Source organism: Octopus bimaculoides, chromosome 1, assembly GCF_046866305.1.
Source record: "Octopus bimaculoides isolate indiv1 chromosome 1, ASM4686630v1, whole genome shotgun sequence".
NCBI classification, from domain to species: domain Eukaryota; kingdom Metazoa; phylum Mollusca; class Cephalopoda; order Octopoda; family Octopodidae; genus Octopus; species Octopus bimaculoides.
In genome coordinates this window covers 202015031-202041233 of record NC_142928.1, presented here as the reverse complement: position 1 = coordinate 202041233, position 26203 = coordinate 202015031, and the positions used below count along the sequence as shown (strand labels likewise).

Genomic DNA, 26203 nt, shown 5'->3' with positions numbered 1-26203 from the left:
TCAATCCGAAAGGCATGCGAAGGAATTCAAATAACCCAAATGGAGTGGTAAAGGACGAATTATACCAAGGTCCAACATATGACTAAACTCGGCCTTTGTAATCTTCAATTTTTCCAGATATAATCTTCTCGGCTTGGAAAAACTTGGGGGTCCTTGTGTGATGATGTGATGTGTTACTGAATGCATACACTTGGTATTTAGAGCTAATAGTGTCGTAATTTTAGGATAATTATTCAACAACTTGTGATACCGATTTTCTGAGGACGATATGAAATACAATGGACTGTCTGTGACCTTTCTGCATCTCATTCCTTGGATTTTTAATGAAGTTTCTGTGTCTATCAGTTTTTGTTTTCTTATATCTACCATTAAATGGTAGTGTGCGAGAAAATCTGCTCCTAATATTGGGAAAGGCAAGTCTGCTACTATGAAGATCCACTTAAATTCTCTTCGTAGATTTATATTGACAGTTAAGCTAATCTCTCCAAATGTTTGGATTTCAGATTGATTAGCTGCTTGAAGAGTCAAATATACAGGTTTTGGTTTTTCTTTCAAAAGTTTTACAGGCCAAATTGAACAAGCTGCTCCTGTATCAACCCCAAACCTTTCTTTAGAGTTCGTATCAAAAACAAAAAATACGCGACTTTTATTTAAGCTGTCCACAGATTTCGTCGCATCAAATCCGTGGTTGAGAAGTTTTCCGACTTTCTTTTTGTTCAAAAAATTAAATGAACATGGTTTCACACAGCGATGTCACCAAACTTTGTATGGTACCAGCATATGGCGTTTCTTTTGGGACTTTTCGATCTCCTTCGTCGTCTTGTGTTTCTTGTATTTGAGTCACTGTCTCTTTCGAACTGAAGACTTTCAATTTTCTTCGTCAATAACTCAAATTGTTTTTCATAACTCTCCTTCAATGCTTGTATTTCATTAGAGATAGAAGGAACTGCATTCACAGACTCTCTAGATGACAATTCCAAAATGCCATCCGCTAAATCTGCCAATTGTTGAAGAGAGTTTTGATTTTTCACAGCTGAAAGCAAGGTCTGTGTCTTGTAAGGCAATTTAGTAAAGAAAACCTCTTTGAGGTAAGATTCTTCTATTTGTTGATCCCCAAGAAGTTCGTTCATCCTCCGAAGAAGTTGTGTCGGCTTCTTATTGCCTAATTCTTCATTATTGAACAGCTTTACAAATTCTTTCTGTTTTGAATTTGAAGTTCTTTTTAATATTTCTGTTTTAATTGCAGAATAGGAAACTGGCTCGACAGGATTTAAGAATAAATCTCTAATTTCATAGCTTAGAGCTGGAGGCAAATTACTCAGCAATATATAATATTTTTGCTCTTCATTTGTTACACGATTTGCCTTAAAGCTTGCCTCTAGTTGTGCCAACTAGTTGCAGGGATAGTGTCTTGTTTATTTTGTATTTTTAACTTAAATAAATCTAATCCTTATGCCCAAAATAAATCTAATCCTTATGCCCAAAATAGATCTAATCCTTATTCAATTAATATTCCTTAATTAGCCCATGTTAGTCTTAAAACAAGTTCATGACTAATTAAACTAGTAATCAATTATCATGTTTCTGTATTGGATGTCCTTGTTAATTCCTAATATCCTTTTTCTTTTTTTGTCCCTTAAACATTAATAAACCCATTATTATAAATTATAAACTATATAAATCCTATACTAATTATTCTTTACATTATAAAAATAAAGCTTACCTTTTATGTGTCTTCAAAATAGTATCATTATATATATCAGCTTAAATTTTAAAATTATTTAAAAAATAATTCAAAATAGTTTTCCTGAACCCAATATATATAATATTCTTAGACTTTACACCTTATCTATAGCCTCTGAATTCAATATTGACATTACTTCATGATTTTTGTATAAACTAATTACATTACATTTCTCAGCCCAAGAATTACAGCGTGATGTGCTGCTTGACTGGTCCCCCCTCTCTCTCTCTCTTTATATATATATGATGATGATGATGATCTTTTCTCCCGCCATGCCTCTGTCTACCTCTTCATCCTCTCTCTCTCTCGTAGTTTTTCCTTAAGGTCTTCAGGTTCTGGCTATATATAAATGAGAAACCCATTCTAAATTATCTCGCTGACATACTACGACGAAATTTCCAAGATGCAGATAAGATAGAGATTTTTTTATTTATTTACGGCCTCAAACATCTCATACCTTCGCGCTTTAGTTTGCCCTCTATTATTTATCTTGTTTCTCTCCATGAAATTCAATTGAATTCAGTTGTTGTCTTAAATTCATACTTATTCATTTTCTAAGCTTCCTAAATTCATGCTACGTTATATTCTACTCACCTAGAATTCATTGCTCTTTAAAAATTACGATTTATGCATTGTTGTCTCTCAAATATTTAAAATCTACAATTAAGAGCCCTATCTACTCGCTGGCGGTAACCCGCCCTCCCACCCCCTCCACCGGAAGTTCATTCCTCTGTCATCCTGTCAACCTCGGCTGTCTCCCGGAACCCATCTAGTGGCCTTGGCCATCCTCTCCCCTACCTTTGGGTAGCGCATTAAGTTTGAGAAATGTTAGCAGGTTGTAGGTACTGTTTTGCTTATGAATTCTTCCAATTGCAAGTTTTCTTTTCAGGTACACGACACTGCTTTTCCCCTTCCCAGGCTACAGGCCCACACCCCCAACACCCATACTGTTAGGATTGGCACTCTCAACGTCGGCACGCTGAAAGGTAGATCTGGTGAAATTGTTGAGATGCTTGAACGGAGACGCGTAGATATGTGCTGCATCCAGGAAGTAAGATGGAGAGGAGGTTCTGCGAGGTTCCTCACAGGCAAAGAACACAGGTACAAGATTTTCTGGGCAGGGAACACTGACGGGGTCGGGGGCGTAGGAATACTTCTAGCGGAGAAATGGGTGGATAAGGTAATCGAGGTCGTTAGAGTAAGTGACAGAGTACTTAAGATCAGACTAGTGCTTCATCATAGATTAGCTACTGTCATCTCAGCCTATGCACCTCAACCGGGGCAACCAGATGGTCTGAAAGACCAATTCTATGACACCCTCTTGCAAACTACCTCGTCGACGAGTGACAGGGACCTTCTCTTTGTGGCTGGAGACTTCAACGGTCATGTCGGACGTCGTGCTGGAGGCTTCCACGGCATACATGGAGGTTATGGCTTCGGTTCCCGCAACGAGGAGGGAACCAGACTGCTGGAGTTCTGTGATGCAACCGATCTTATGGTCTGCAGTACCAACTTCAGGAAACCTGCCAGTCACCTAGTCACCTACCGCTCCGGCAGACACTCTAGCCAAATCGACTACATCCTCGCCAGAAATAGGGAAAGAGGGCGGCTTATAAATGCCAAAACCTACCCTGGCGAAGAATGTACCCCACAACATAGATTAGTAGTTAGCGACTTTTGGATCAAGGCAAAATGGGTGCCCAGAATTAGACAGGCTTGGAGGAGAAGGGTGTGGAAGCTTAAAGACCCTGCAAACGGACAGAGACTTAGAGACAAGTTACTTGAAGCATTTAACGAAATAGAAGGGGATATAGCATCATACAACGTGGAAGACAATTGGAGATTTCTGCGGGACAACCTGTTGAAAGCCACCGACCAGATTTGTGGGTGGTCTAAGGTCCCCTCCCGACCCAGAGTAACGTGGTGGTGGAACAAGGAGGTAGACAGGGCTATTAGACAAAAGAAACAGGCTTGGAAGGACTGGAAGAACGGTGGTAGCAGGGAATTGTACCAATGTGCCAGAAGGGAGGCTAGGCGACAGGTTTATTTAGCCAGAGGGGAAGCAGATAAGGAAAGATTTGCCAATGTTCTGCGCCGTGAGGACCAAAGACTCGAGGTATTTCGTGTTGCAAGACAGTGTAGGAGAGAGAATAGTGATGTTGTAGGAGAGAAATGTGTTCGCATGGATGATGGTACGCTTGCATTAAATGAGGATGCAAAGAAAGAGGTCTGGAGATGCCACTACGATAGATTGCTTAATAAAGAGAATGAATGGGAGAAAGAGAGCCTGCCGTATGTCGACCCAATAGAGGGACCAGCTATCCGAGTTGATAGTACCAGGGTAGATAAAGCAATTAAGAGTATGAAGACCGGGAAAGCCCCCGGCCCATCAGGAATCACTGCAGAGATGCTCAAAATATCTGGCAGTGTTGGCTATAGCCTAGTCACCCGTATTACGAACCAGGTGATACACGAAGGAGTCATACCCAATGACTGGTGTAGCAGCATCATAGTCAACTGCTACAAAGGTAAAGGTGACGCTTTAGATACAAATAATTACAGAGGCATCAAGCTGTTAGATCAGGTTATGAAAGTTACAGAGAGGGTCATAGCCCAACTAATTAGGGAGCGAATCAATTTAGATGAGATGCAGTTTGGGTTCGTGCCAGGTAAAAGCACTACTGATGCCTTATTTCTAGTGAGACAGTTGCAGGAGAAATACCTAGCTAAGGATAAACCTCTGTACCTGGCTTTCGTTGACATGGAGAAAGCCTTTGACAGGGTCCCCCGATCCCTTATCTGGTGGTCAATGAGGAAACTTGGGATAGAAGAATGGTTAGTGAGAGCTGTGCGAGCCATGTACAGAGATGCTGCCAGTAAGGTGAGGGTTGGAAATGAGTACAGCAATGAATTCCGGGTAGAGGTAGGGGTCCACCAAGGTTCCGTCCTCAGCCCCCTCTTATTTACCATAGTCCTCCAGGCAATCACAGAGGAGTTCAAGACAGGTTGCCCCTGGGAGCTCCTCTATGCTGATGACCTTGCCCTAATTGCGGAGTCACTATCAGAACTAGAGGAGAAGTTTCAGGTGTGGAAGCAAGGTCTAGAATTGAAGGGCCTTAGAGTCAACCTAGCTAAAACCAAAATCCTAATAAGTAGGAAGGTAGATAAAACACAAACCCCTTCAGGTAGATGGCCCTGCTCAGTATGTAGAAAAGGAGTAGGTAGTAACTCTATAAGATGTACCCGGTGCAAGCTATGGACACATAAGAGGTGCAGCAACATCAAAGGCAGGTTAACTAGCAAATTAGTTTTTGTATGTGGCAGATGTTCAGGTGCAATAAAGACTGCAAACAAACAGGAAACAACTTCTATCTCATTCCAGGGTGAAAAACTAGAGATAGTCGATAGCTTCCGCTATCTGGGCGACCAAGTTAGTAGTGGGGGTGGGTGCGCTGAAAGTGTAGCTGCTAGAATAAGAATAGCCTGGGCAAAGTTTAGAGAGCTCTTACCCCTGCTGGCGACAAAGGGACTCTCACTCAGAGTAAAAGGCAGACTGTATGACGCATGCGTACGAACAACCATGCCACATGGCAGTGAAACATGGGCTGTAACTGCTGAGGACATACGTAAGCTCGCAAGGAATGAAGCCAGTATGCTCCGTTGGATGTGTAATGTCAATGTGAATACCCGTCAGAGTGTAAGTATCTTGAGAGAAAAGCTGAACATTAGAAGCATCAGTTGTGGCGTGCAAGAGAGACGATTGCGCTGGTATGGACATGTGGTGAGAATGGAGGAGGATAGCTGCGTGAAAAAGTGCCACACCCTAACAGTTGAGGGAACCCGTGGAAGAGGTAGGCCCAGGAAGACCTGGGCTGAGGTGGTGAGGCAAGACCTTCGTACATTGGGCCTCACCGAGGCGATGACTACTGACCGAGACCTTTGGAAATGTGCTGTGCGTGAGAAGACCCGGCAAGCCAAGTAAGATCGTTGCCAGTGCCCCTGGACTGGTTCTTGTGCGGGTGGCACATGAGATGCACCATTTTGAGCGTGGCCGTTGCCAGTACCGCCTGACTGGCTCCTGTAGGATTTTGTATATATTTTGTATATATATATATATATATATATATATATATATATATATATATATATATATATATATATATATATATATATATATATAAGTGTGTGTGTGTGTGTGTGTGTGTGTGTGTATGTATATCTATGTATATATATATATATATAGAATTTCCCCGGTTAAAATGTATTACGGTTAAGTTGGCGCTTATGAATTTCCTTGAAGAGAAGATTACATCTTTATCAACATCACTCATTCCTTTGGAAGACCCATTCGTAATCTTCGAAACATATGTCGGAAATAAAAGAATTCATTTAACATATGCATTTAACTCCATTTATTAAATTTTATATTTATTCAAAATACCTCAAATTAACAGGGAGTTTCTACCTCGTCAACAGGAATTACACCAAAGTTCTTTTGTGATCTTTGCTACCCTGGTATCTATTAACCAATTTGTTTTGTCGGAGTTAATTGTTAACTAAGAGATTATAAATACATATAATCAAATATGTATATATATATATATGTATATACCGGAGTAAGCACATGAAATGTGCAACAAGGTGGAAAAAAGAGTACTCAAATACCAGAGCTAGAGTAATATGCTTTATTTAAAAGCAGCAGAAATATAACAAAAATCTGTTACTCGGAGATTCACGTTCCTCTTCATCGGACGAACGGGAACGTGAAACTCAGAGTAACAGTTTTTTGTTATATTTCTGCTACTTTTAAATAAAGTATATATATGTATATATATCTATATATGTATATATGTGTGTGTGTGTGTGTGTGTATATATATGTGTGTATATGTATATATATATGTATATGCATATATATGTTCATATATATATGTACATATATGTATGTATATATATATATATGTGTGTGTGTGTGTATATATATATATATATATATATATATATATATATATATATATATATATATATATATATGTATGTACGTATGTATGTATATATATGTATATATCATCATCATCATGCTTTCCATGCTGGCATGGGCTGGAGGATTTGACTGGGGACTGGCGAACCAGATGGTTGCACCAGGCTCCAATCTGATCTCGTAGAGTTTCTACAGCTGGATGCCCTTCCTAACGCCAACCACTCCGAGAGTGTAGTGGGTGCTTCTACGTGCCACTGACACGAGGGCCAGTCAGGCGGTACTGGCAACGACCACACTCAAATGGTGTTTTTTTGTGCCACCTGCACAACAGCCAGCCCTGCAGCACTGGCAACGACCTCACTCGAAAGTCTCTTCACGTGCCACCGGCACAAGTGCCAGTTAGACGACACTGGTAACAATCTCGCTCAAATCGTGTTTTTTACATGCCATCGGCACAGAAGCCAAACAGCTGCTCTGGCAATGATTCTGCTCAGAGGGTGCTGTTAGTACTCCAGCGACGATTTTGATTTCACTTGCCCCAATAGGTCTTCGCAAGCCGAGTTTAGTGTCCAATGAAGTAAAGGTTCGAATAAATGAGCTGGCTACACCCCTGGCAGAGGCCTTGGATTTAGGTCTCACTTGGCTTGCCGGGTCTTTTCACGTACTGCATAATTCCAAAGGTCCTGGTCACTAGTCATTGCCTCGGTGAGGCCTAAAGTGCTTCACCACCTCATCCCAGGTCTTCCTGGACCTACCTCTTCCACAGGTTCCCTCAACCGCTAGGGTGTGGCACTTTTTCACACAGCTATCCTCATCCATTCTTGCCACATGTCCATACCAGTCTCTCTTATACACCACAACTGATACTTCTTAGGTCCAACTTTTCTCTCAAGATACTTACACACTGTCGGGTATGCACACTGACATTACACATCCATCAGAGCATACTAGCTTCATCTCTTGCTAGCTTGTGCATATTCTCAGCAGTCACGGCCCATGTTTCTCTGCCATGTAGCATGGCTGTTCGTACACAAGCGTCATACAGTCTGCCTTTTACTCTGAGCGAAAGGCCCCTTGTCACCAGCAGAGGTAGGAGGTCTCTGAACTTTGCCCAGGCTATTCTTATTCTAGCAGCTACACTTTCAGCACATCCACCCCCACAACTAACTTGGTCACCTAGATAGTGGAAGCTATCAACTACGTCCAGTTTTTCTCCCTGGAATGTGGAAGAAGTTGTTTTCTGCACATTCTCAGTGTTTATTGCTCCTGAACATCTGCCACATACAAAAACTAATTTGCTAGTTAACCTTCCTTTGATATTGCTGCACCTCTTATGTGTCCATAAGATTGGAGCCTGGTGCAGCCTTCTCGCTTGCCAGTCCTCAGTCATCTGGGCAATTAGCTTTTATTACTTTGTCGGTTTGAACTGACATAAACCAAATGATTTTGGCTTGGTCATTGTCTTGTATCTTATTTGGCTTATGCTCATACCACATGTTGTTAGTCTTGATGTTGTGATGTTGGCATATTTTCTAGTGGATATAACTGCTTACTTTGTCGTGTCGGTACATATATTCAGATTTGGCAAGGACTGGGCAGCCCAAGATGATGCAGTCAACTGTCTCATTGTGCTTGTTGCACATTCTGCATTTGGTTTTACGGTCTGTTTTCATTATTTTGTTTTTATAGTTGTTTGTGGTCAGGCATTGGTCTTCTGCATTGAGAATCAGGCCGTCTATTTCAGCTTTTATTCCAGAGCTTTTGAACCGTTGTTGACTTTTACTTAGGCTCACTTCCTCTCTGTCAAGCCTTGCAGGGTATTAGCCATGAAGTGGTTTTTCTCTCCATTTCTTCTTCAGTATGTTTTGTAATTCAGTTTTCATGCTGTTTTTTGTCTCTCTGACCATTTCTGCTATGTTGTCATTTGAGATCAGTGTAGTCTGTTTCTGTTTCGTATTCTGTCGCCTCCATGTGTATAGAGAAAAGCATTTTCTTTTTCTTATATTACTTTACTACATGCAGTAGTCTTCCACTCTTTGTTTCTAAGTACTTTCCAGGTCCAACTGTTGTTATTTTATAGTAGTTCTCCATATATATCAGGCCACGGCCTCCTTCCGAGATTGGTATTCTGTCTGCGTATGCTTTGAGGTGGTGACTTCGGTATGCTGTTAGTAGTTTTATGGTTTTTCTATCTAGGTTTCTCAATTCACTGATCTTCCAGTTTATTATGTTAAAACTGTAATTTATGACTGGTATGTCTAACATGTTTATTCCTATTATCTTATTTTTAGCATCAAGTTCAGTGTTTAATATTGGTCTAACTCTTCTGTAATACTCTCTCCAAATTTTCTCTTTCATTTCTGTCTGTTGTATTTTAGCTGTTCCGTCTATTCCAAGATATTTGTATGGGTGCTGGTGGCCTAATTCTCTGATTTCTGTGTCTGTGTCAAGCGCAGTGTTTTAGTGCCGATTAATTTGCTCTTCTCAGTGTCACTTCGGCGCATTTTTTTCACTCCCATGCTCATTCCGATGTCATTGCTGAAACTCTGAACAATTTTCAGAAAGTTTATATTTATATATGTTGAAGGTTGAAAAGGGACACACGAGTTGATGTGTATAATAAAAAAAAGAGAAGGTAGAAAATGCTAAAATAATTTTATCGGATCTTTTTTAAAACGGGGGCCACATTTTTCATTAACGAAACACTTTGAAACTTGGAACACTGGTAGAATGTGTCATATAAAACATCTTTTTCTCTTAGTCTTCTTAAAAAAAAAAGAAATCCATAAATTATTCCATGTTAAAGTTGTCGTATTTCTGTAATTTCAACCAATCACTGACGTCCATTCAGCCGATATACATTAAGTGCCGATTACATAAACAAACGATTCTGAAACAATTAATCCTAACCCTAACTCTAACCCTAACCCTAACCCTAACTCTAACCCTAACCCTAACCCTAGGGTTAGGGTTAGGGTTAGGGTTAGGGTTAAAGCAAATTTAAAATGAAAAAAGCAAATAAAACGAAGGTATGGAGATTAAATACGCTTTACATCGCTTAGTGAGCCAAAGGAGTAAATGTAAACAACTGAATACTTGTCAGTGATTGGTTGAAATTATCGAAATAAGACAATTTTTTACATGAAATAAATTCGAATACAAAAATATTTTTCTGTTCTATAACACAAAATAGATAAGTATACGAAGTTTGAAAGTCTTTCGGTACCAAAAAACACTACGTAAAACATTAATGAAAAATGTGGCCCCCGTTTTAAAAAAGATCCATTTTATCGTGAAGAACATTTTAGTTCTGGTTTCAGTCTTTGTGACTTTTTCAACTTGGAGTAAAGCAGGAAAAACAATTAAATTGTGGAAAAATATCACAAAATATAAGCCCCTTTTGAATGCATCCATCACATATAACATTATTATAAGGGCCTTAGAATAATACCAACGCAAATATTAAAAACGATATATTCAGAACAGTCACTATACTTTCATAAATATCCTAATGTAACAGGAGAGAATAACAGACGGGGGATTGTGGGAAAATGCTATCTGCTACTAATGTATATATGTACGTGTATGTGTGTGTTTGAGTGTATGAGTGTGTGCATGTGTGTGCGTGCGCGTGTGTACGTGGACACACACACTGAAGGTTTGTGGAAAAAAACACGCCAACTAGTGGCCACCACTGGAGAAAACCAGATAAAGTATATCGAGGTGATTGACAAAAATGAAATTGAAATCTTCTCTAACCTACATTCACCTCCATATCCTATTAAAACTATTTCAGGTTTTTCTTCTTTTGAAAAGTTTTCTTTATGCCATCTGTTTTAAATAATAATAAACTTTTATCACGAAGTTTTCGTAGAAGTAAATTGTACAAAAGAGGTCAGAGGGGGATCGTTTTTCTAGGAAAAATATTGAAGTCATACAAAGTTGTTGTTAAACCAATGAACAGCTTAAAAACCATCAAATAAATATTTAAGTTTCAATTTTGTTCAGGGTTGTTACGAGGTAAGTTTTCGTTTTACATCTTCCTAACTGAATTTCTTTAATCCTGTCTCTCCATTGCTTTACAAATACTTTACAAAATCGCTTTCAATACTTTCCATTACATTATAACTACGCGGATTTGTTTCTTCTTCATTTTCAGAATGTGTGTGTATGAGTGCGTGCATATTTCCAAGTTCTGTAGGTATATGTGATGTGTGTCATTACGTATGTCTTCAAAGCCATCGATATTTTGCCTCTTAAAGGTATTTCTAGTAAATTTCATTCAAGAACATCAACATTTCTGAAAGTTACGAAGAAACAAAATCAATGGAATGGCACTTGTGTAGGTATGCCATGATTTCCTGGTCATAAAATGGTGACCTGCAATAAAGTCACAAATAATTTATGCCTTCCCCTAGAACAAAACCCCTTCGGACAATACCCCACTCCCGGACAAAACTCCCATAGTTCTCTTGTTAATTTTTTGTTACCTAGATTCCGTAAAATTATGTTGACAGCTTTAACGTACGTCAAGCTAGAAATGGCAGCCAAATCTTCTCATATAGGCCACACCCTAGAAGAAGACAATTGTTTCATTATCAGGGATACTAACACATCGGTTTTATGTTAATATTTAAGACGATGGGGTTGTCTGGCAAATGACTGCTCCAGTAGAATGAAAATATAGCAAATCCGGGCTAGGTTTGAAACAGGAAATGTAGTGAGAAGCAACCGAAGAAGTATGTGGAAACTTGTTTGGATTTGGTTTGAAAGAATCTCTGAATAAACAGACTTTTTTTTTTATTTCGGTTCTTTATTAATCAATGTAATACACCATACATACATAGATATAGTATACATTTCATACATATACACACATATACAATACCTGTATACATTGATAAATGCGGGGCGGGAGGGACTAATTAAAAGTTTGAAATGCTGTGTGGTTTTTAGCGAAATCGGAATAATTTGTTATCATCGAAAACGTGGGAATTATTTATCCAAGATTTCTTAAATAAGTTTTCTGTTAATTGAAGCCGCTTTAGTAAAAGGTTACTCTGTAATGTTTGTTGATCACGGAAATATATTTACATGTTACGTCATCTTCTTTTTACAACAATTCATTTTCTGTCTTAATTTTATTGTTTTCATTTTGATTTCTTGGGTGGGGCGTTGAAAGGCCGTAACATGACACATGGGGTTTTGTTTAGAAGTTTTCCTTCTATCTTTCTTTCTTTCTTTCTTTCTTGCTTGTTTTGTTAGTTTCGTTTTCCTTCCTTTCTTTCTTCTTTTCCTCCTCCTTCTCTTCCCCATCCACCTTCTTCTAATGATTATTATTGTTAGTGTTATTGAGTGAGAGAGCAGTGCATGCTATCAAAGTGACACTGGGGTAAAATATACAAATCCCAGTATACCCGTCATGACTACCCATCCGAGAAGGGTACACCAGGCACATGCATCACAACCATATGTGTGTGACATGGTGATCTCATATCAAGATAAACAGTGCATGGCCTATCAAGTGGGGCCCAGTTAGAATTTTCTTCAGGTCGAGTAGCCCATCCCGCTCAAAAGGTCCCTGAATAAGGATTAAGGACGTTGAATGAAACACCCATGTTTCCAAAGGTGAATTATCCAAACCTCAAAAGAATTCCTCTCAGCACATTTCCAATCATTTGAGATCAGAAGCCATGAGAACCACTGCCTGGTACATCATCATCATCATCATCATCATTATTGTGTGGTAAGTAGCTTGCTTACCAAAACATATGGTTCCAGGTTCAATCCCATTGCATGGCACCTTGGGCAAGTGTCTTCTACTATAGTCTCAGGCCAATCAAAGTCTTGTGAGTGGAAACTGAAAGAAGACCGTCGTATATATGTATTTATATGTATGTGTATATATGTGTGTGTGTGTGTGTGTATGTGTGTGTGTGTGTGTGTGTTTATTTGTCTGTGTTTCTTCCTCCAACATCGCTTGACAATCAATGTTGCAGTGTTTACATCCTCGTTACGTAGCAGTTCAACAAAAGAGACTGATAGAATAAGTACTAGGCTGACAAAGAATAAGTCCTGGTGTCGATTTGCTCCAGCATAGCCACAGTCAAATGACTGAAACAAGTAAAACAGTATTATCATTATTATTATTATTATTATGGTTGCCATACTGTGAAGACATGGAAATTTGGTGCTCCATAAGTTGAAAAGCTGTTTGTAATCTTTTCGGCCTTCTAAAGCGCCATCTTTTTCAATTCTTTTGTTACCGTTACATTTCTGAGATTGCCTGAACTGCGTAGATAGTAATTTTGTGTTGAAACACCTGTAGTTTTGCAGGAAGCGTGCTTCAATAATTTTTGAATTTTAACCACCTTCAGCAGAAACAAATATTTTGCAATTTTCTGTAATTATTTAAAGATGGCTGATAAAGAAGCCATCGTAATGTTCAACAAAGGAATGCATTCCTTGTCGGGAACAATTCAGAATGGGGAAAAAAACTGAGAATATGAATATTGAAAGCCCTAAATTTAATGACATCAGGGAGACAAAAAATGTTTCACCTCTAAGCAACGTCAAAACTTTCAGTGTCAACAACGAGAACAACAGCAACAATGACAGCAGCAGTGGTAACACTAACAACAACAACAATACGAAACAAATGAAACATAAAAAATGCAAATATAGCCCTTCTCCAAGAAATCAACAAAAAAAACTTATTCTGAAACAACAATTGCAACCAATTCACAACCATTCCAACAAAAAGAACAAACACAATATCAACAACTTCAAAAACATCAACAGCATGAAATCACAGAAACAACCAATTACAGAACTTCAAAAACATTCATCAGACTGTAGATGAAATGTCTCCATCAATTTCTCCGTTATGAACAAGTGTATGAATTGATGAATTTTGTTAGTCAAAACAAAAACAAAATAGAGATTGAGGGATTTAAGGATTTCATCCTCAAAACCCCCAAGAACAGACATTTAGTTAAAACATTGTCACACGTTTATAAAACTATAATAGAAAAATCCCCAGGAAGTGTGAGAATTTAAAAACAAATCTGTTGATGAAAGGCTGTTGGAAGAGTCTTTTAAAACATTTTTGGCAGTAGAGATACCCAGAGCATCTGGGCTTCTTGTAAATAAAGGTGAGTGACCTCCTCATCTTCTTTCTCCGACCAGCATGGCTGTGATGAGAATGGGGTGTGTGAATGTGCATGGCCTAGGATCAGCTTGGAAGCAAGGTTACTTGCTCAATGATCTCAAGTCACTTGGTTTGGATGTGGCTGCCATTAGTGAAACAAGGATCTCCAGAAAACACACTCAAGCATCCATTTCCAAGGAGTACGAGGTATTTTTGTCTTCTGGTCTATTGGGAATGGGTGGCTGTGTAGCAGTGCTACACCAGAAATCCTTAGATCTCTATGTATGAGCTATCTTCCTGGTCCTGGGTGGTAGGATGCTGGTCTTAGATGTGAATGGCAGCGGAAGTAGTGCCTTTAGACTGGTGGTGGTTTATACCACAACAGGGGCTGGAAGACCAGATTTCTTCAGGCGTCTAGAAACATTCTTGGGAACGTCTCACACTTTAGTTCTAGTCGGGGACTGGAATAGTGTTTTGGATGCACGGAAGGACTGTGTGGGTTTAGTACATAGTAGAAGAGGGTGTAAAATCCTTGAAAACCTGCTCAGGACTTTCCAGCTTTCTGACAGGTGTCAACTGGATTTCTCTGATGTCCCAGTGTGGACATGGAGCAACCACAGCAGGGTCATCCAGATTGTATTTAGATAGAGAATTTGTTAGGTGAGAGGATAGGGATAGCATAGGTCGTCCACAATTTAAATTGGTCAGCTACAAGGATCACAAATTTGTGATATGCTTAGTCAACTTAGATAGGACATAATTACTGGAAGTTGACTGCTTCACTACCAGTTCACAAAGATTACAGGTGCCAGATTAGCATACTAGTTGAGTGACAGTTGACAGGGGCTATCGTGAAAACTGGGGGTGGATCACACTGAAGAGAGCAATTAGAGTAGAATTGATATCATTTAGCAAAGATTTAGCAATAAAAAGAAATAGATTAGAGGGAGAACTAGTTAGCAAACTAGAAGAAGCTATTTGTAAATGCATCGTAACTGGTGTGTTAGCAGCAAGAATGTCCCTTGACTATTTCTTTGAGCGAAAACATGAAGGATACATTGTCAGAGCTGAGGCCCATACACTAAAATACGAAGGAACTAAAGCTGTCCCAAGGGCCTGAACTGTAGATACGTAATGTGGGAAAAAAACCCACAATCGGGTCTTTGATGGATGAAGAGAATGCATGCTATTCGATTCTGAGTAGCTGTGTGTGGCTTTGCAGCAGCACTTTCCATGGCTGTTTGGGGAGTTAGCAAGATAGTTCTTGTATGTGGCAGATGCTCTGGAGCAATACACATTGAAAATGTGCAGAAAACAACCTTTGCCACATTCCAGGGAGAAAAACTAGAGGTAGTTGATAGCTTCCACTACCTGGGTGACCAAGTTAGTAGTGGGGGAGGGTTCACTGAAAGTGTAGCTGCTAGAATAAGAATAGTCTGGGCAAAGTTCAGAGAGCTCCTACCTCTGCTGGAGACAAAGGGCCTCTCACTCAGAGTAAAAGGCAGACTGTATGACGCATGTGTACGAACAGCCATGCTACATGGCAGTGAAACTTGGGCCATGACTGCTGAGGACATGTGTTGGTTCGCAAGGAATGAAGCTAGTATGCTCCGATGGATGTGTAATGTCAGTGTGCATACTCGACAGAGTGTAAGCGCTTTGAGAGAAAAGTTGGACCTAAGAAGCATCAGTTGTGGTATACAAGAGAGACTGGTATGGACATGTGGCAAGAATGGATGAGGATAGCTTTGTGAAAAAGTGCCACACCCTAGCGGTTGATGGAAACTGTGGAAGAGGTAAGTCCAGGAAGACCTGGGATGAGGTGGTGAAGCACTTTAGGCCTCACCGAGGCAATGACTAGTGACCAGGACCTTTGGAATTATGCAGTACGTGAAAAGACCCGGCAAGCCAAGTGAGACCTAAATCCAAGGCCTCTGCCAGGGGTGTAGCCAGCTCATTTATTCGAACCTTTACTTCATTGGACACTAAACTCGGCTTGCGAAGACCTATTGGGGCAAGTGAATTTGAAATCGAAATCGAACCAAATTCGTCGACTGGCACCCATGCCAACCTCTCCTTCATTGGGTTGGGGCAAGTAAAATCGAAATCATAATTGAACCATATTTGATGACTGGCACCTGTTCCAGTGGAACACTAACAGCACTGTCCGAGCGTGATCATTACCTGAGCAGCTGTCTGGCTTCCGTGCTAGTGGCCTGTATATAGCACCATTTGAGCGTGATCACTATCAGCGTCGCCTTACTGGCACTTGTGCCGGTAGCACATTAGAAAATCATTCGAGTGATGTCATTGCCAGTGCTGCTGGACTGGCTCCTGTTCAGGTGGCATGTAAAATACACCATTTTGAGCATGGCCGTTTCCAGTACTATCTGACTGGCCCTCGTGCCAGTGGCACATAAAAGCACCCACTACACTCTTGGAGTGGTTGGCGTTAGGAAGGGCATCCAGCTGTAGAAACTCTGCTAGCTCAGATTGGAGCTTGGTGCAGCCATCCGGTTCTCCAGTCCTCAGTCAAGTTGTCCAACCCATGCTAGCATGGAAAGTGGACGTTAAACGATGCTGATGCTGATGATGATGATGATGATGGTTTGACGACAGTAGCGAACTTTATTTTGTACTTGGATGGCCTACCACAGCTCTTGGAGACGAACGGGAGATTCTGCAGAAAGCTAATTACAGTCTCTGAAATACAGGAAGTGGTGAGCGAATGCACAAGTTGCAAATCATGCAGTTTGGATGGTCTGCTCCATGAATTCCATGTTTTACATGCAAGAGTTGTTTGGCAGCCTCTTGGCAGATGTTTACAGTAATTGGCTGCAGAACGGGAGAATTCCTAGTGCCCTTAGCCAGGGTGTGGTAACACTATTGAGAAAGGATGCCGACAATGGGGACATACTAGGGAATTTTAGGCCATAACTGCTAAACACAGAGTTTAAGATTTTGGCCAAGTTGTTAGTGAAAAGGTTGGCACTTGTCATTGTTAGTCTTGTTAGGGAGGCACAAACGTGCACAATCCTGAGCAGGCCTATCCACAACAATCTCCACCTTATGCAATACATCATAGAGAGGGCTGGAATTAAAGCTGGTTCCTGTAGGACCCTGATCAATTTAGATCAGTCAAAGGCTTTCAATAGAATAGACCATCACAACTTGGAAGCCATCCTTAAAACGGCCAGTTTCGGACCCATTTTCAGATGCTGGATTGCTGCAATGCACAGCAGCACCTGCTTGGTGGTCAAAGTAAATGGCCACCTATCGGAACCATTTAGAATCACTTGTTCGGTCCATCAGGGCTGCTCGCTGTCACCTCTTCTGTATGTGCTGGCTCTTGAACCACTTCTGTGGAAGTTGGAACATTTAAGAGGCTCCCTTTCAAAATTGGACTCAGTGGTGGGTGCATACGCAGGTGATATCACTGTCATAGTGTTGGATGCCTCCAAAGTGGAAACAGTCAACTCCATTGTAAAGGAATATGAGTTAGTTGCAGGGGCTAAAACCGATGCCAGCAAGTCGGTGGGATCACAACTGGGTATCTGAAGAGGCAGATTAATGCTGTTGGATGCTGGACTGATGGATTAGTTAAACTTCTTGGGATCTGGTATGCTACCGAACTCCAGAATTGGGAAGAGGTGATGAACAGGGTGACCTGTCTTACCCAGAAATGGGCATAGTGGAAGTTGTCCCTGAAAGGTTGAGCAGAGGTGGCAAATGCCTACATTGCCTCCGTTATTATTTATCCTCTGACTCTCGTACTTTGCCCCAGTTCCTGTTTGATCAGACTGGAACATATCTCGTTTATTTCCTTGTCAGATGGATACGTTCCGATGTTCAAGCGGTCAGTTTGCTGTCAACTCTCTCTTGTGTGGCAGCTTAAGCATGCCGTGGCTTTAGATGCATAGACACACACTCAGGTTGTGCCACCTGCAATGATTTCTAGAAGGTGAACATGTGTGGACTCTGTTTTTGAGACACGCCTTTCTGTAGCTTGCCTCCTCGATGGAACTGCAATCCTGGGTAAAGGATAGGCCAAGACTGGGCGCCTGACACTTAGAATGTCATCAGGTGTACACTGTCCTCTACAAGTTAAGTAATAGGATAGGTTGATGTTCCACTTTAGATATTTACAGACGGTTAGTAGCAGGGAAGTGTGATGATGTCCTCGGGGGTAGCCTAGGCATCAGTGAAGATGAACTGGTAAGTCTATTCCAGAGGACTTTCCAGTCGAGGCCCATTGTGGATAATTTCCAGATGTCTTTGGCTTGGCAGTGCTACCAGATAGGGTACAACCAGTTTGAGCCAAACTCTATAGGCATGGATGTGCTGTCAGACAGTCTTATCTGAGGTGCTTGCAGAGCGACAAACTTGTTCTGCATGCACTTGTTCAGTGTCCGGGCATTGCTGACTTGTCGAGTTATGTTGAACAGCTACTGTCACATGTAGGACAGATCTGTCCATAATGATGATTGCCCCGCTGCCCTCCTTTAATCAGGCAAGCAAGGTAGTTTTCCTTTGTCTGGTGGCTGTGGCGAGAGAGGTTGTCTGGTGGACAAGGCTGAAAGGAATGAGGACAGAAACTTTCCTCTTTGGTAAATTCCTCATAAACTTTTACAAGTTTCACTTGAAAAGGAAAGTGAGGGTTAAGAGGGAGGTGCTGTCCTCGAATGACTTCATGGAAAGGTGGATTTAGGTGAAAGTTGTGAAAATGGCGAATCAGAAGAAAGGCATAGGTGAGGACTCTTGTACTGTGTATTGAAGGTTATCTTGGATGTTGAGGGTTCCTTGATTATCCCTAGAGGTCCTCCTGTATCAGGGGGATCCCATCACAATCACTTTTTTCTTCCCTCTTTTTCTAGTGTCACATACAAAATATAATTCCCGTCTTCTAGTGTACACCATGTATACATTTTATTTTATCATTCCTTTATATGTAATCCCCCACATGTTATGTCTGTCTTTGTATTGTCCCCCTCATCCTTCACCCTGGTGGCAAATAAAAGAAATTATTATTATTACTCTTATTATTATTATTATTATTATTATTATTATTATTATTATTATTATTATTATTATTATTTCATTGCCTTTGCACAGCTTCTAACGCTAGAGATGTTCTACAGTGTAAGCTGTTCACTACCCGTGAACTAAGGTAACACCCCTTATTTTTTTAGCACCTTCCGGAGTATTCAAGCGGTTCCAAGCTGTGATGTTTTCTGCAAGTGCTCCACACTTATTGCAGCCCCTATTTGTCCCACGTACTTCTCAAGGTTTTTACTCACTGTTCCCAGGGCTCCGACAATTATTGGTACTACTACCACCTTTTTCCTCAACCACAACTGTTTAACCTCCCAAGCTAACCTGTTATATTTCTTGACTTTTCTTTCTTCCGTATCGCATACCTTTTTTTCAGTTGGGCATGTTATGTCTATGATCCAGCATCGTTTGTTTTCTTTCTCAATTAAGACTATGTCTGGCTTCCTATTCTTTATCTCATGGTCGCACTGAATCATAAAATCCCACAGGATCTTTGCATTTCTATTTTCGACAATGCCTTCAGGTTTGTGGTCGTACCAGTTTTTTGCTCTGTCAAGTCCATACATGTTGCAAAGTGTCCAATGGACAAGCCTGGCTATATTGTCGTGGCATCTCTTATATTCCTTCTGGGTAGTGACGTACATTGGCTGGTAATAGGCCATATGGTTTCACTGTTTTGTCCACAGATTCTGCACTTATCACCTTCTGCTGTGTTGTCTATTCTGTATTTTTTGAAGTTTGTCCTTAGTGCTTGCTCATGGGCAGCACAGATTAGAGACTCCGTTTCTGGTTTTAAATCACTTTTAGTCAGCCACAGCCATTTTTGTTCTCTGTCTGTCTTATCTTCAACATCCATATGAAATTGTCCATGCATTCTTTTCTTTACCCACCTATTTTCAGTTTCATTCGTTTTCAATTTCTTGTATAGTGCTTTATCTTTACACTCTTTCATCCTACACAGGCCTGACCTTCTTACTTCTAATAATAGTGGTTCCGTGGCATATTTCACATACCATGCTATGTTGTTTTCTTCTGCTCTAATGCTGTGTTCACATCCAATAAGTCCTCTTCCCCCACCTGTTCTTGGTACATACAATCTGTCTGTGTCACTTTTTGGGCGGAGTGTCCCATATCTAGTTAGCAACTTCCTTGTCTTTCTGTCTAAGCTGTTTAGTTCGTCTACTGTCCATGCGATTACCCCTGCTCCATATCTAAGGAGTGAAACCGCCCAGGTGTTGATAGCTTCGATCTTATTCCTTCCATTTAATTTCGACTTTAGGATCAGTCTCAGTCTGCGCAAGTACTCCACCTTAAATTTTTCTGTCATTTCTTTCTCCATCAATTCATCCATTCCTCGGTACCTCTGCACTTACGCTTGCAACCCTTCTGCTCTTGTGGCAGGACTCCATTTTTTGCCAGATGTTTATACATTTGATTCTGCGAGTATTCCAGTCAATAACTTCCACATAACTGGCAAACAAGATATCGGCCTGTAATTGTCTACCATATTGCCTTTTTTGATGTTTTTCAGGTCTTCTTTTCTCTTCTTCTCAGCTCTTTGGTTAAACTCTTCCTTGCCCATCATTTCATTTGCATTTACATCCATATCTTTCACGGCATATTGCAGCAGGTCTTCATTGCTATTTATCAAATACTCGGCAAGCGTTCTCCTTTCACTCCTTATACAATGGTCTATACTAATTAGTCCTCTGCCACCATTCTTTCTTTTCCTATAAAGTCTGCTTTAGTCCATCTGAGGATGGACGCACTATATCTGACCACCACAACTGCCCAGATATTCATTGCGGTAATCAAATTTTTGGCATTCAAATTGGATTTCAACCCCATCTTCACCCTTTTTTGATACACCTCACTGACCTTGACTTTCATTTCTCTGTGTAGAATGTCATCCAGCTCCAAAATCCCTAAATATCTATACCGACTACCGCCGTCGGGTTCACCTATGGTCTCTCCTGATGGTAACTGCAATCCTCAACAAGTTGCTTTCTTCGCTCTTTTCATATTAAGTACTGAGCATTTGGTAATCCCAAATTCCATACCGATATCCCTACCACACTTCTGGACTGTTTTGGTTAAGGAATCTGTCTGTTTTTCAGATTTCCCAAACTATTTCAGATTATCCATAAACAGAAGATGGTTCAATGAGGGGCCTTTCTTCCCACATCGGTAACCCATCTTAACTTTCTTAAGTGTCATTGTTAAGGGTATTAGTGCAATTACAAAAAGTAATGGAGAAAGCGAGTCACCTTGGAAGATTCCCCTTTTAATATTCACTTCTCCAAGGAAAACAAAAGCTGGGTATGTATTCAAAAGCCACCAACAAAAAGTCAACCATTTGTTATTCATGGATGACCTCAAACTTTATGGTAAAGATGAATTCCAAGTCAGTTCCCTCATTGTTATGGTGTATACCTTCAGTGCTGATATCAGAAGGGAGTTCAGACTGAGAAAGTGTGGTGTATTAGTCTTGAAGAGAGGCAAAATCAAATGTATGGATGGGCTAACGATGTTTTTCAAGCACAGCACTGTCCTACCCAATGTAAACCACTCTGGTGTTACTTGATCGGCATTTAACAAGGTGATGAGTTGTGCAGCTATTCGTGCATGACATTCACCACATCTTTTGATCCAGTAACCTTGAACTCCATCTGGTCCCAGGGCCTTCCAGTTACTCATCTTTTTGCTGATTTCCTTCACTTCCCTAACTGAAATGACTAGTTCTGCCTGTTTTGGACAGACTACTGTTTGTTTCAGTTCTTGCAACCATTCAGCATCCTTCTTGTGTTCCTTGTCTTTGCTCCAGATGTCACTCCAAAACCTTTGACTTTCAATGTTATCTGGTATCAACTTTTCATCTGTACACTCTCCATTTATTTCTTTATAGAATCTCTTCTCGTCTACTGATCTACCACCTATTTCTTCTGATTTACCACCTATTCTGCTGGTAACTTTTCATTCTTTGGTCCTATCTTACCGTCTTTGCATTCTTTGTATCGAGGTGCTGTTATCATCATCATCATTATTATTGCCTTTGCACAGCTTCCAACGCTGGAGATGAACTATGGTGTCAGCTGTTCACTACCAGTGAACTAAGGTAACATCTCTTATTTTTCAAGCACCTTTCTATTGTTGTCATCGTCGTCATTATTTATATACACTCCACAGATTAGACTGTTGGAAAAGAAAAGAATCCTAACATCAGGCTACAAGTTGCCTTAGATGCCAAGAACCCTTCTAAGTGTGCTAGTTGTACACTGTGGTCTGGAACTGTATTAAACTGGGGCTTATGCCTATTTCCTCTATCCATCGGTTCAGATCTTTAGGGATTGTTCCCAATGCATCTATAACAACTGGAATACATTTTATCCCCACTTTCCATACTCTCTGTAATTCAATGGCTAGGTCCTGGTACTTTGCTATTTTTCCTATACCTCTCATGTTAATTTTTCCATCATTTGTGACTGTAAAGTCAATTATCTGACACTTTCTATTCTCTTTATCTACCACAACTAAACCAGGCCTTCTAGCTTCCATTACTCTGTCAGTCTGAATGTTAAGTCCCACAACATCTTATATTTCTTACTTTCTAGTACTTTACTCGGTTCATGTTCATACCATTTATCAGTATGAGCTCCAATATTCTTAATATGTTTTTCAAAGCCCTTAGAAACTGCTCCAAATTCTCCATTTACCACCGGTATCACCACTACTTTCCTCATGCCCCATAACTTTCCTATCTTGTCCCGCTGTGGCTGGTATTAATCTTTTCTCTTTCCTTACATTTCACCCTCGAATCACTTGATATTGCAAAATCTCTTATTTTTATTATTCTTTTTTTTTTTCATCTTTATGGATGATCACGATATCTTGATGTCCCCCCTCTATGACTTGGTTGCACTGCATGCTATTTTGTGGTGTTCATTCTCCATTACTCCCTCTGGCTTGTGTTCATACCAGTGTTCGGCTCTCTTGAGGTTTGCTTTACTGCTCAGCAACCAGTGGACATATCGGGCCACATTGTCGTGTCCCCTTTTATATTGTGCAAGATTACAGCAGTCACTAACAATATGGCTTATACTTTCTCCCTTCTCAGAGCATATCCTACACTGTGGCAAGTCAATGCTTTTGTCAATGTGATATTTGGAATAGTTTGTTCTGAGAGCTTGTTCTTGATCGCTGAACTCTAATGTCTCAGTGAGACCTTTTAGGTCTATTTTTTGCAGCCATTGCCAGGTTCTATTCCAATCAATCTAATCTTAATTCTTCGAGAATTGATTGTGTATGTTCTTATCCTGCCATATTTTCTTCATCTGCTCTCTCTGGTCTTTCTTTAATCGTGTTGGATCTACGGCATCATTCACTTTTAAAGTTCCCTTCATTTCACTGCTTCAATCATTTCTTCTTTACTCCCCTTCTCTCTCTTTCCGTTCACTGCTGGTCTTACTATCCCCAAGCTCCTGTCTCTTAATGTTTTCTAATTCAAGTGGAGGTTACCATTCATTCTTTCCGATAGCTCTAGCTTGGTCACACAGATTTCGTTCACTTAATTCAAATAGGCCCCTGTCGCTCCATGCCCTATGCATTCTTTTCCTATATCCCCTAGCGAGTACTTCATTATCATTTCTCGGATTAACCAGAAAGTAGCACTCGATTACAGCCACATTCATTTCTTTTGTCCACCTTCTTTTAGCAGTTGCTTGATGACAACTAGGCCCACACTGCTCACCTGTAGGGCACCTGCCTGGTGAGAGACCTTCACAAGGTGTTCCAGCCCCATTCACGCCATTCTCATTTCTATTTTTATTTGACATTTTAGCACTCATGATGAAGGTTAGTGAATTTTAGGTTGCACAACCACCAGTATTTTTGTTTTCTCCTGTGACACCATCACTGGATCTCCAACCTAAGATATGGGATTCCTGTAATCCTGGTTTACTTTTTGGAGTTTCTGTCTCTTTTACCCAAACTTCTCCGGTTGGTTTTATGAAGAAGCCAGGCTTGATTGTCAGGGAACAGGTTTTTACTACAGTGACTAAGGAGTCATGTCTACCCCAGTTTTTAAATCAGAGTATTCCTTCCCCTAGACAGACTGCCAACCAAGGCTCACGAGTTCTGTCTGCCCTTTTTTCAGAATGACCATTGACTCATTTAAGTTCCTCTGCCCTTTGCTGGGTTTTGTTTTTACTTCCGCAGGGTGTCAAAAATCCACCGTCCTCATCAAGCAAGTTTAGTGGGGTTGCTAGTTTAGTCGTCGACAACTCGATGGTTTCACAACTCCATTTGTTAACCATTCTGGGTAATTATTTACTCATTCACTATTATAATTCCACTTTTACTACTATAATCCCTATCTTATTATTTATTGGTTCACTACTGTAGTTTCACAATTATTACTATTTATAATTATATTATTACTATAAGGCTGAGGGGTCGTATAGTCATATTATTATTATTATTATTATTATTATTATTATTATTATTATTATTATTATGGTCATCAGCCTCTCAAGCCTTGCTCAACATCACTCTGATGATTTTGCGAGGAAGAACATATTTAAGTGTATTTGCACGCTTCAGTTCTTGTGCCATCACAGACAACAAGCTGGTTGCTATCTAGTGGTGAGTTTTATTTTCCTGTTTGTCCCCCAGAGGGATGGCTCAATTAATTTTGCTTTTCTAACTGGAGTTGTTTGAGCTTTCCCCATCTTCAAGGAGAAGGCACACCAAAACACAGTGATGCTCATAGGTGAGAGAGGGGGGGAGAGTGAGGAGTGTCTCAAGACGTTCATAAGAGGGAGTGAAAAAGCGACGAGTGATGGTGCACTTTGTGAAAAGACAGACAGCAGCTGTATTTTGGTTGTAAAAAGGAATAGGGAAGACAACCGGGCAAATTTTTTGTGAGAAGGATTTCTTGAGGGATCTTTGGAAAGGTGGTGGCTCTCTTTCCAAAAACATTGTTCAAAGTCAAAGTGGCAACTGTGAAGATGTGAGCCAAGTGAAGCATGATGCAAAAGCATTAGCAACAGCAGAAATAGCAACAACAACAACAACAGCAACAACAGCAGCACCACCACCACCACCAACAACAATAGCAGGGGTGATAACAACAACAATGACTACAGTGACAGTAATGACAACAACAATAAAAGTGATGAAGGAGTTGAAGAACAGGCTGGTGCAATGCTTTGGAATGGCTCTAAACTTTTCTTTGCTTATGCTACCAAGATGTCTCGTCACAGAATCAGATTCTCTGAAGAGAAGAGGAAGTTAAAAATGCCAGACAGGTAGTTAAGAGAGAAGGACTAGCTGTAAAGCTAAATACTCCCTTTCAAACTATCCAGGATACAATATGTTGCCCAGTGACGTACTGTAGAATCAGACTAAAATCAAGGAGAGTAGAAAGCGCCACAGAGGCTCAAATACAAAAAGCTTTAGGTTTCATCTGGAATCTAAAGGAATATATACAGAGAGGAAGGGTCTATGGAATGGCAGAGGTTTGATCCCGCACTGAGGCAGAAGCTGAGTCTTGCTCTATAAAACCCTACAAAAGCGAGGAGCTGTTGTTAGTTCCTTTCTGCTACAGTCAGAGACTGGCCAAATTCATTATTCAACAGGTACCATCAGAAATAGCCATTCCTTGGCTAATTTCTGCATTTATGATAGGCATCAAGGAAAACCTGAAAATCCCCAAAGCTTATCAGACCAAAAAAGAGAACTGATCTAGGATGACGATAGAACTCCTCATTCAAATGACCCAAAAGAATGTGGATCTCATCTCACACCAAATCCATCTTCCTGGAGGCAGCATTATTCCAGTCAAGGTGGATGGAAAGAAAGCAAAGCGTCACATTTGTTTTCCAACTAATCATTTAAAAGCCTTCTGCCATAGACTGAAGGAAAACGAGAGACGGTTACCTTTCCTCCCTACACTAACAATGGCTGCCAGATCTCCAGGGACAACAGCAGCAGCAGCAGCAGCAGATTCAGCCGTGGCACCACCAATACCAACCATACTGACACTTATTCTCTCAAACACTTCTCAGTGCCCAAACATGTTCCACTTCCCGATGTGAAGCTGGTTGACACACTGATGGAGAGTCAGACCAAGATGAGGAGAGGGAGTTAAAAAAAAGAAAAGAAAAAGAAAGCAGAAAAGAGACAGAATGACAAACATTCATATGGACAAACAACAACAAACCTCAACCACACAAGAAATAGAAAGAAAAAAATTAAACCAACAAAAACAAATACATCCA

The 26203-nt window shown here is 40.4% G+C and overlaps 2 protein-coding genes across 3 annotated transcripts in view; one reads left to right on the top strand and one right to left on the bottom strand.

Moving 5' to 3' along the window:
• LOC149137952 (uncharacterized) lies at positions 1 to 25959 on the bottom strand. Its single transcript, XM_089357208.1, has 2 exons — positions 25882 to 25959; positions 1 to 708 (listed from the first exon to the last, which is right to left on the bottom strand). Exons 1-2 carry the CDS (start codon positions 25957 to 25959, stop codon positions 1 to 3), a joined length of 786 nt encoding a protein of 261 aa, XP_089213334.1.
• LOC149137947 (protein mono-ADP-ribosyltransferase PARP14-like) overlaps positions 10623 to 26203 on the top strand; it is a 507224-nt gene continuing 491643 nt past the window's right edge. Inside the window, exon 1 of one of the 2 annotated variants that reach the window (XM_089339637.1) lies at positions 10623 to 10744. The gene's annotated coding sequence lies outside the window, so the exon portion shown is untranslated. The remainder of the gene's footprint in view (positions 10745 to 26203) is intronic. The other variant, XM_089339516.1, reaches the window with a different exon arrangement.

What these genes read in the sequence shown, in the direction of transcription:
- LOC149137952 (XM_089357208.1), bottom strand. Translation starts at nt 25,959, where the DNA reads ATGGTTGGTATTGGTGGTGCCACGGCTGAATCTGCTGCTGCTGCTGCT. An exon ending in CTGGAGATCTGGCAGCCATT is followed by an intron (nt 709 to 25,881) that starts GTTAGTGTAGGG and finishes TTGAACAAAAAG; the next exon opens with AAAGTCGGAAAACTTCTCAA.